This window comes from Cariama cristata, unplaced genomic scaffold, assembly GCF_000690535.1.
Source record: "Cariama cristata isolate BGI_N322 unplaced genomic scaffold, ASM69053v1 scaffold38102, whole genome shotgun sequence".
Taxonomy (NCBI): Eukaryota; Metazoa; Chordata; class Aves; order Cariamiformes; family Cariamidae; genus Cariama; species Cariama cristata.
The window spans coordinates 8,703-19,706 of NW_009606174.1; the positions used below are offsets into that span (position 1 = coordinate 8,703).

General features: G+C 47.3%; 1 protein-coding gene across 1 annotated transcript in view; it reads right to left on the minus strand.

The window, feature by feature from the left end:
• FAM73B (family with sequence similarity 73, member B) overlaps positions 1 to 10,237 on the minus strand; it is a 12,679-nt gene extending 2,442 nt beyond the window's left edge. Inside the window, exons 1-12 of the mRNA XM_009696257.1 lie at positions 10,142 to 10,237; positions 9,286 to 9,496; positions 8,235 to 8,347; positions 5,792 to 5,909; positions 5,144 to 5,283; positions 3,492 to 3,609; positions 3,206 to 3,306; positions 2,608 to 2,723; positions 2,141 to 2,213; positions 1,405 to 1,491; positions 648 to 746; positions 305 to 439 (exon numbers count right to left, since the gene is read on the minus strand). Of these exons, the coding sequence (XP_009694559.1) occupies positions 305 to 439; positions 648 to 746; positions 1,405 to 1,491; positions 2,141 to 2,213; positions 2,608 to 2,723; positions 3,206 to 3,306; positions 3,492 to 3,609; positions 5,144 to 5,283; positions 5,792 to 5,909; positions 8,235 to 8,347; positions 9,286 to 9,496; positions 10,142 to 10,237 (1,407 nt within the window). The remainder of the gene's footprint in view (positions 1 to 304; positions 440 to 647; positions 747 to 1,404; positions 1,492 to 2,140; positions 2,214 to 2,607; positions 2,724 to 3,205; positions 3,307 to 3,491; positions 3,610 to 5,143; positions 5,284 to 5,791; positions 5,910 to 8,234; positions 8,348 to 9,285; positions 9,497 to 10,141) is intronic.
• Between the last annotated feature and the right edge of the window lie 767 nt (positions 10,238 to 11,004).

The window sequence follows — 11,004 nt, forward strand, 5'->3', positions numbered from 1 at the left end:
CATTTTGATCCTCTTATTCTCATTCATGAAAATATGCGTTGCCATCTTTTAATATCTCAACGCAATCACTGATAAAGGCCACCAGAGAAACAAGTCTATTGGAGCCAACCAGACGCTTTCAAATTAAGGAAAATTTTCCTGTAAACATTTACATGCACCAGAAGATTGTTGTTTAGACATTCAGGGAAGCACGGTATTTCTAAAGAGAAAACTCAGCTCCACCAGAACAGCTGAGGTTATACACTTTTCTAGCCTTGGTACTGCGGTCTCAAGCTCCGCACAGGGATGTCCACATGTAACGCACCGTCTCCTTGAAGCTGTCGGAGAGCCAGCGGTTGCGCAGCACAGCCAGCACAGAGGAGGGCGGGTTCTCCAGATCCTCAAAAGCATCCATGAGGATGAAGTCCAGCACAATGTCAAAGAAACTCATGCACACCACCTGTCAGAGAGCAGAATAGTCTGTAAAGGAAACAGGTTTTAAAAAAAAAAAGACTTTACTCTTTTGGTTTGAAGCAACAAAATGTAACAAGCTGAAGTACGCAATGTAATCGTATTTCAGCAGCGGTTCTTTCACTCCTGGGCTGTTCCTACATATCCATTATCTTCCAACTCCTCTGCAACTTTGTAGAGACAATGTCTTTACCAACCCCTCTTCCCTCCAGCTCCTGCTGAGTGGTTGGCCAGGTCTCTTGCTTCAGTGCATAATGCAGCATCTCCTCGTAGCTTTCCAGAAAAGCTTTGGGATTCTGGGAGAGCAGAGAAACGAAACACTTCAGAAGGTACAACAGCTGGGGCACATTTCACCAAAGTTTGACTACCCTATTTTGAGCTAACATCAATGCATGTGACTGGGTGAAGATTTTAGCCAAAACACTTTTTGTGCTGAAAGAGAGAATTTCTTTCTGGGAGGCATGGATGGCCCCAGGCGCAGCTGTGACTCAAAAGCACCTACCATTGCTCCACTTTCTCCAAGGAAGTAGCTGGAGACACCTGTACGCAAACTGAGCCACTAAGGCTGGGCAAGCAACGATCTCCCTGTTCAAGGGATGACCCGCGACTAAGCCAGTGAGCTAAGAACTGGTACATCGTTGATGCAAAGGTTTCATTATCTTTTCCCTTCCTATATTCCTTGAGATGATGCCACCACTGATGCACAGCCTGTACCCTCTGTTCACTCCAGTAAGACACAGTATCAAACTGTGGACAGGAAATGCACAGAGAGGCTCTTTCAAGAGAAACTGGTTAAACAAGATTAAAAGCACAGGCATTTTATTTCTCACAGTAGTCACCAGCATACAGATGAAGTTTTCTTCTTCCAACACACTGGACAAACTCTGGGTTGGGACGGAGGAACAAGTGTCCCTGTGCTCAAGACACAGCTTAGTTGTTATACAAACTTCCTACCTTTTCAGCTTTTGTCATCAGTCCTATCACCATTTGCTTCCCAACCTCCCCAAAAAACAGTTGATTGCTTTCATCCTCCAGCAGCTCCTGCAAAGGGAACACAAGGAGTCTCCTGTGAATGCCTACACCCACATGAAAAAGGACAGGACACAAAGCAGTGCAATGCTGCATACACCAGTATCATTAACCTTTAATAAGTTGGAGTCTGGAAAACAAAACTGCTCTCTCCAGGAAGCAAGTTTAAAACTAGGCTGAAAGACTGGAATCTGGAAGAAGAGGCATGGGAGGCACAGGGTGGCCCTGGGGCGAGGGCTCAACAGCTGCTGTTCGGGCTCTAGGGATACACTGCCAGGAAGAGGATTGTGTTAAGGAGAAGGAAACCTCGCTCCCCCACCTCGGAGGTTTGACTCCAGCCCAGTGAAAAGCTCTTCAGTGGGAGTACCAGCTTCTAGGCAGCTCTGAAATTCCCAGACTTTAACTTCCCAGAACTAAACCGGCATCAGTGGTCATGTAACCACTGCTCAAGCTGGGCAGAGGGACCTGGGGATCTTCTCCCTCTCCAAATCAAACTGATCAGGATGGAATTACAGACTTAAGCAAGGGGAGCTTGGGCTGCTGCTGCTTCTGCTTTTACTTGCTCTAGAGAGGCAAAGACTTCACCCTGGTACTGGCAGAGGAGAACGTGCTGCTGGCAGCAACACGCCATGGGAACCCAGGAGCCTCGAGCCGTTCTCACCTGGAAGGCCTGCCTGACACAATGCAGCTTCGCAAGGAAATCCTGGTCACTGTAGCAGCCAAGGAGCTCTGTCCTAGAGGGAAAGGGGAAGAATTGCATAAATTTCAGCTCTCCTGATGTCTGTGTTCCTATGAATTACGGTCCTCTCAAAAAAAAAATCCCAGTCTGTGCCTAGGAGAAAGTAACAACTGGATTTCCTTTGTACAGCTCCCTGGGGGACCAGAGCATCTCCACAAAGGCTGTTACAGTGCAGCACTACGCCAGCCAGCCTCACAGAGCTGTCACATTTCCCATTACTGATTTCATAGGACAATTACTCTTTCTTAGCATGTGTCATAAAATCTGGGGCTAGTTCCCTGGGAAGTCCAGAACCAGCAGGAAGGATGCTAAGAGTTTCCGACCCCAAAGGGTTATTCTGGTTATAGGAGCCTCGACATAAGGACCCACATCTCCAGCTGGCACGTCACCTCAGCGTCCGGCACGCAACTTTCCCTTCTTTCACTAACTGCAGAGCTTCTTCATATGCTGCTACAGGCTTAGAGAGGTGGAATGGTATTTCCTCAAAGTGGAGAGAGTCAAAGAGCTGTCGAGGTGGCAAGAGACATGGGAAGAACAAAATGACCTCTTTAAATATTTGCAAATACTCAGACTGCACACAAGCAAGATGTGCTTTCTTCAGATAGCAAACTTTTGTCAGCACCAATTATTTCATGCAAAGATACTTCTTTTCCCACCAGTTTCAAAGCTGTCTTAGCTCTGACGCAGCTCAATATCCCCTAAAATTACACAACCAACCCACATTACATTAGATTTACAGTACTTCCCTAGCTGTTATGGCATGTTTTCTACAGTAGATAGGAAGATGACATGGAAGTGCTGGTTGGAAAGGGCTGCACCATGGCCCTAATTAAAAAGTTTTTCCTAACATCCATCATGAACCTTCCACGTTGGGGCTACTGCTCCATGTTTTACCATCCTCCTCTAACAAGATGTGTTTGGCTCCACTGCCTTTGTGGCTCCCCTCCAAGCAGCTGGACTGTGACACACAGCTGAAACTTAAGTCACCTCTGCTGCAGAGAAGAAGGAGTCCTCAGAAACTGAGCTGTCTTCATCATCTGTCCGAAGCCGCAATGATCCATCCGTCAATGGAAGCATTAAAGTCTTCTCTGGAGGAGAGGAAGAAGCTGCATGTGTTGGAGTTTATGGACTACCATTCCTCTTAGCTCCTGTGCTCTCTTTCCCACCCCCACCATCAGCACTTTGCCACTTCTTCATTGCCTAGCTTACAAAAAAGACATAAAACCAGACAGGAAACTGGCATTTTCATGCATTTCTAACCCAGCTCCCATACCCAGATCCAGCAGCATGCTGTCTGACGGAAGCGAAGACCCAAACTCTTCCTGGAGGTGGTAAGCTCGGTGCAAGAGGGACTCCAGCTTCTCAGCAAACTCCCTTTTCTGGGACTCCTCCTTGAACAGACATAAATGCCACCCTTAGTTAGCCAGCTGGGCAGAGACAGATTGACAGCACAAATATGGAAGGAAATTTTCAGTAAAATGGGATTTACAGTTTGCAGATTAAATGATTTAAAAAAAAAAAAAAAAAAAAAGAGAGAGGACTCATTAATCCTACAATGCAGCTAATCATGCAAAGGGAGGGAAGCTTCTACATAGCCTATGCAAACCCTCTGGCTTTTTAGCTTCACAATTTTGTTTTCCTGTTAAAAAAATCAAGAAAAAACTTTAAAACTTTAACCTGCCACCCAGAAAAACAGGTCTTTTAATGAGTTACAGATCACTAATTCTCCTGACTTGTGACTTCAGCCTAATTTCAAGACAGAATCACATCAGAAAACCTGTGTTGAATACAACAGAGTATCCAGAATTGGATAACAAAGTAAGAGTCCTTGGATTAAGGTGCTGGGCATAAGTAAAGTTTGCACAGGAGGATGGGAAAAAAAAAAAAAAGGGAGAAAAAGAAGACTTACACAGCATCTTGCCTTCATGCCCCTGTCTCTGCATAAGTATCTCACCCAGAAGACAGAAGCAGTAACAAGAAGCATGAAATCTATTTCGATAATGAATTGACTGTTTTTAAGTTGGTTTTAGAAATACTATAGGACTCTTCAAAGAGAGATAAAAAAAAAGAATCCAGACTTGACTTGGATAAATATTATCCAGCACAAAAGACAAATATCCCACATACTTACAACACCAAGCCTTGTTTATAAGAGGCTGGGAACGCTTTTTGCCAGCGAGAACTCCTGGAAAGCTGGGAGTTTAGCTCCTTTCACAGTCGTGAGCTACAGCTGCTCTTTTTTACAGCTTTGTGGTTGTCGCTGAGCCATACTAGTTTGGATCTCCTCTTATCAGAGGTCTTCCCTGCATAGTCCTCAAGACCAAGACAGCAAGGCGTTGTCCTAAAATACTGGTTTCTGTAGCTGTAAGCTGAACAAGTTACACATCTCCCTGCTCCACTTGCCCAGTGAGTAGAAGCATACTTGGCTCCTACCAAGTTACCACTTTGTTTTACTCATTAATACACACAAGAAGCTGGCCTCTGTTTCTCCATCCAGCTTCCTAGGAAGTGATAGTGACCATCAAGAGCTCCACTTTCAAATGCGTTAAAAAGTTACAGACACAACACTGTCAGGCAAAAAGCTATTTCTTCCTCTCCAGTGCTGTATTTATTACAGCCTTTTCCTACTGCAGCCTCTGCCTCTGGAGGACTTGCATGACAGTGACTGACATGACGCTGGAAGGTAGGTAGAAAAGCTGGTGAATGAGGGGGCGAGACTTATTAAAAAGAAAAAGAAATTAAAAACACCCACTCACATTGCATAAGGAAGCCTCAGATATAGACAGCTCTTAAACAGAGTCTGGCCCAACTCTGCCCTTAATTTGCTCTGCTTTTAACCTCTTACTAATTACTGCTTCCAGCACCCAGTCTGCCCTTTCAGCGTGTTCCCCAGCTGGCAAATGCAAGGGAAAAGTAGGGACCTACCTCTGGGATGTTCTCAGACATGCTCCCTTGCTGTTTCTTGCTGTCCCAGGGCACGGGGGTGCTGGTACTAGCACTGTCCCTCTGCCTGATGGTCAGCGCCTGCTCCCACTTCTGCAGGGCCTCCTCAAACAGCTCCATGCCTGGCAATGCAACCAAAACCAAGCTGTGAGAGTCCCCAGGCCACTTAGAAACAAAGTGCTACAGCATGAGTCTTTGCTCGCTCAGACAATCCAGCAAAGAGGGAAGCCTCTCCTCAACTGATAAGAAACGTATTCTATTTCTTTCCCTTTTAAATATGGTTTAATTTGGAATAGAAGTTAAGAAGAACATCCCCAAAGTGGTTAAAACATCAGCCATGTTACTTTCAAAATACTATTCCTCGCACAAGGTAAGCCTGTTGCTCAAAGAACAGTATTTTGGAAGTAAATTATTCACTGAGAAAAGAGAAATGTTTCTTTAGGAGAAGATGGGATTTTTATAACTAAAAGTGACTGAGTTTAAGTTAAGAATGGGAGAGAGTTTCTTATTAGAACTCTGCATTGAGCTGCTGATGCTCTATGTCAGTTTATGCCCTCTTTTTGCTCTCACAGTGATAAATAACACACACCCCCCCCCACCCAGGGCGATGTTACCCTTGTGTTTGTTTACCTTGAACATAGAGGCTTTCTGCACTGGAATCACCAATGGCTCCAGCATCTCCCATTGCCTGGGCCTCCCACATCCCTGCTGATGCTGGTATTGGACTTGAAGAGTTGACTGCTACCATCTGCAGGAAGAGAGCAGAGAGCAGCAAATGCCTTTTGAATTCTCTCCAAGGGTAGCAACGTTAAGACCACACAAACACCACCACCAGTTAAATTTCAATGATAAGCCACTTCCCTTCCCTGTGTTTGCCCTTGTGCTTTCACATATCGGTACACCCTTGCCTGGGAAGGGGAAGGTATCGAGGGTTACCGACCCACTCCCGCTTGGGTTCACACTGTGCTGTCAACGGATGAAAGCCACACAGTGCTGAGAGGGGAGGCAAGGTGAGAAGTCCTCCCTTTCTCCACCCAGCACCACAGCGGTGTCTCTGAGAGCACAGAAAGTTGTGTGGGAAATACCTTCCCAACCAATTTACACTGAAGCTTCATCAGGGAATGGTGAGCTGTAAAATGGTGAGCGCTAGCAGGAGAGCACTGATGGAGGTGGCAGAGAAAGCTCCAAAGCAATCACTACAATGGCGCAAGGATTTTGACAGAAAGTTCATGTCAGCCCCAGCTGTCTGTACAAAAAATACTGGATGTAGGGGGGAAGTGACCACAGTCCAAACAGATTACCAGCAAAAATACAGCTGAGGACTTTGGCCAGGGGGGGTCCTTGCTCTTCTCTTTGTGACCAAACCTTCTCGTGGGAGGGCTGAGCATTAAGATCCACAGAGCAAACTGTCAGCTTTCTCCAATTTCACACTCCAATTTTAAAGTCTGACCCAATAAAGTGCTGGGTTCAAACACTACCAATGATCAATGTTTTCATATGGCTTAGAGAGATGTCCATATGTGAGCCTGACACTAAAAAAAAAGTTACAATAATCGTCTGACAGATTAATTCTTGCCCTGCCTCCATTGATTAATCTCTATGGAACATTCATAAATCACCTTGAGATCCAGAATGGCAAATCATCAGTTCTCTGCTGCTGACTTATTTACTAGATGGCAAAGAGCCCCAGGAAGCAGACGAGAGGGCAGGCAGAAGCTACAGCTGTGCGAAGGATGAGCTGTTTTTCCATCAAGTAACACGAAAGCAATGAGTACAGTGTCACAAACGCTCAGCTCCCACACAATGAAGGGGGTATGGGAACAGATCCCTCTCCGTGTGAATATCCCCACCCAGGCACCAGGACTTGAAAAAGGAATTTAGTTTTTTATCTAAAGAGAAACAGACTTCAGCAATATAAAACCTGGACGGCATCTGAGGGAAGGGAGAAGCCACGGGGGAATCAATGGATGTGAGAGTCCCTGCAGGGAGAGGGAGGACAGAGCTGGACACAGCTCAGTCCTCACTGACATGTCCCATTATATCCCAATTACCCCAGGGGAATACTGGTGCAGGGCTGCACGCCCAGCGCCATGCCGGCACTGCTGCCTGCTGGAGACACACTTTGGCCAGCACAGATTTTTGGCAACTTTCTGGTGCTTTAACTGTACAGGACAAGCCAAAATACAGCAATGCCTGCACATACTGTAGGGTGTTGGTGGCCGACAGCTCCCTTGGAAGCGCTGATTTTTCCCTCTTCTTGCCCCAGCATTGCTAACCAGCTACCGAGCCCAGGCGGGTGATGCTGGGGGACTGTTTCGCAGTAAGTCGCAGCACACAAAGCTGCAGAGGTTCACTTGTGCTGCCTGCTGCTCCAACAGCAGCATGTGAGGCTCTGAGCAATGGGGATGTAAAACAGCTCTTGAAGCCACAAACACTCCCCAGCAGTGATGGCTTCTCCTGCCTGGTTAAACCTGAATTACCTGTATTTATAGGCTGGTTTTGGCTTTGGAGGAGGTAGAACAACTAGGTTGTGTTCTCAACCTGCGCTGTTTCCCGAACAGAGCTATCAGATTTTGGTAGTTAACTTGGTTTGAACAACCAGGCAACCTGTGAGCAGCCCCAGCACAGGAGGGCTGTGCTAGCACAGGGACTGCTGGGCCACCCAAACCCCCACCGTGGAGGGAAGCAAACAAGCTCCCCATTGATGCTCACATCCCAGCGACAACTCAGCTTCGATTCTTGAGGGGGTCACAGAGAGCCCCGAGGAATCACAGCCATGTCCCACACACAAGTCCCTCCTGCAGCCTCTCCTTGGCCAAAGAAGTGGGATGTACCCTGAGGCTCTTGGCCATGGGAAAACGCTGCTCTGATTTCACGCCAGCAACTCCAGATAGTCACTGCAAGGTTAGTATCAGAACCTGCCCTACAATTATGCTGTAACCTGTTCTGCTCCAAAAGTTTTGGCATTATCCATTGGCCAGCATAGCCCCAAGGACCTGATGATCTTGTTACAGGTAGGTGCACTCACATCTCCCAGCCCTGCTTCTCCTGGCCCAGCTGAGAAGGTCCTTACCGAGGCAAGGCTGTGGGAGGAACTGGAATGTTTGCTGGGCTCGATGGAGGAAATCCCGCTAAGCGTGTCATTGCTCTTGCTGCCAGGACTCTGGACTCTCTTGCTGGAGTATCCTGCAGTTGGGAAGGTCACACAAAAACAGGATTTTAGGCCCAGTTCACTGCAGCTGTGAATAGGAAGGGAAACATCGCCCTGTCAAGTGTGACTTTGAATGGACAAAGCAGCATCCAATACCTAGAAATGTCATGGATCTCCTGTATGCTTTGTTTTGCTCTGAGACACCAAGACAGCTGGTATCAGCAGGGATCTGAGGCTGAGGAATTAATATTTATTCACCACTTATGGACGGCAGGAGGCAAGTGAAAAGCATCAAGAAGAAACTCCTCCAGCTTCCCTCAGGCCAGGCAGAGCATGGATGTCAGTCCCTTGGTTATTATTAAAAACGCTTAAAGATTTTCCTATGTTTCACAAAACAAAGGCTTAATCCCTCAAGTGCTTTGCCGAGGACCTGGGTCAGTCTTACCCCAAAATCAAGACAATCAGGTGAAGAAGCTGTCCAAAGTCTGGGAGCCACTGCAGACCTGGATGGACACTCCCAACTCCCCAGCCCGGCCCAGGCCACCCTCCCCTCCGCCACCCAACCTCGCCAATGCGGCTGCGCGTGGGACCCCTGAGTCAGGCGTCATATTGACATCACCAAGATCAATATGCAGCCAGGTCACCCTGTGCCCTGGGTTGTTATTATCACGGGAAGCATGGCGTAACAGGTCCACAGTCTTTCTGTGGGGGATGGGGACTACAAACCTTAATGAAAACCTCAGTGTCACTTTTTTCTCGCAAGGGCTTTGAGCTCAGGGTCTCTCCCTTTCCTCTGCTAACCCTGTGTTCATGGCACTGTGCTTCAGGGCTTTTAATTTCATTCTGCATCGATGCACTACACAAATGGCTTTGCTTTCCTCCCAGCTGTCAGGAACTTCCCATAGGTCCCTGTACACCCTCTTTGCTCCCTTACAAAAGGCTTTTGGGGATTTTCCCTTTTTGCAAGGCCAACCTTTCTTCACGGAGGAGACCCTTCTGGTTGGCAAGATGGGCACTGTGATTCCTCCAGGCTTAAAGCCGCACTTCTCCGGAGCAATCTGCTTCTTTCGACGACGACGACGCTTCAGCTGATGAGCCGCAAGAGCCAATGCAACTGTCCCGAGAGCTGTAGCAAACAGCACCTTACGCAGGCCTGGAGAGAGCCGCAGCTGAGAGAAGACAGACTTTAAACACAAAAGATACGAAAGAGCAACAATGAAAAACCAATTCCACCACCCTTTTTTTTTTTTTTTTAAAGCAATCTTAAACATAAGACACCTTGGCATTCCCCCTCCCACCCACAAAACACAGACCCTGCTACACAACTAAGACTCAGCAGCAGACAAACTGTGGAGCATCGCTTTGACAGAACCTGGAGAACTTGGTCTCAATCCTTATTACCAAAATACACTACAAACTTTGCACACAGCCTGTAACAGATGCAATCCGGGTTACCCAAATTCAGCTCTGAAACTCTGGTATGTAGCTGAGCTTTATTGCCCCAAGTGTTGCATTACTACAAGTGGGAAATATATCACTCTTCTTTAAAACAAAAGTCTTTTTTTAGTGCCTTTGATGAAGAGAAAGGTTAAACCCAGGCTTTCTCCTGGGGAGGGATGTGGGAAGCCCTTCTCTCTCCTCTCCAAGCCCACCCTGAGCGGCTCTCTCCCACCCCCCCAAACTCTCCATCCATTTCTTACAAACTCTCAAACTGCCCGGGCCCCCCAGCATCACCCCATCACGTCTTTATCCCTCACAACTAACACAGACAACCCCCCAAAGATAAAATCCAAGGAATGCCACAGAAAAACCTTTCCCACTTGTTGTACCTGCCCAAACGTCGTGTAAACAAACACGGGGATCTCTGCCACGGTCATTGCCAAGGCCTGGATGATGGACATTCCCTCTGTCCTTCTGAATGCCATGTCTGCATGAGGATCTCGGCACCTCCAGGAGCCAGGAAGGGGAAGGGCACTTGCGGATGCTAAGTGAGCTGCTCACAAAGAAATCCAATTTTTCTCTGACATCTGACTCAGAGTCCTGGGGCCAGCCTTCATCCAGCAATCCTCCTCCTGCAGGAAGAGGAGGAAAATCAGGTGAGTGAAGGGAACACACAACTTGCACCTCCTTGTACTTCACTTTGCAAACCACACACCGGGTCACTTGGAGCAGCAGCGTTGCTACAGCCAAGAAGGACAGCTAAACCATCTTCTGACCACCAGCAGCAATTTTTTTTTGTCCTCTCAACCACAGGGGCAGATTCCCAAACTGCTCTACAGCAGCAGCATCCTTGAACTCGATAGCTGCCAGAGATTTCCCTGTGAATCAGAATTGGCTGTACATGGTTGGAGGGATTTTGTTTGCAGTCCCCATATAAAAAAAAAAATAAATACAAATAACCATATGTACACTGTCATTGGCAAAACTCTGCTTTCATACAGTTTTCCATGCATCAAAGACCTGCTCAAGAGCCACCAACCAAAGGCTGTTTGCCCAGGAGGTTTCAACGCTGCTTGAGTTTACTCAGAGCTTTGCTGGGAGCTGGGGAGGAGGGACGTGCTTCACCTCAAGGACAGAGCTACAGAAGAACGTATCGAAATCGGGGGGGGACATGGTCTTTTAACCACCACAAAGTTATAAACCCTTTGGCCCCGCTCTCTGCCAGGCCAGCCTTCGCAGCGAGCCGCCGTCA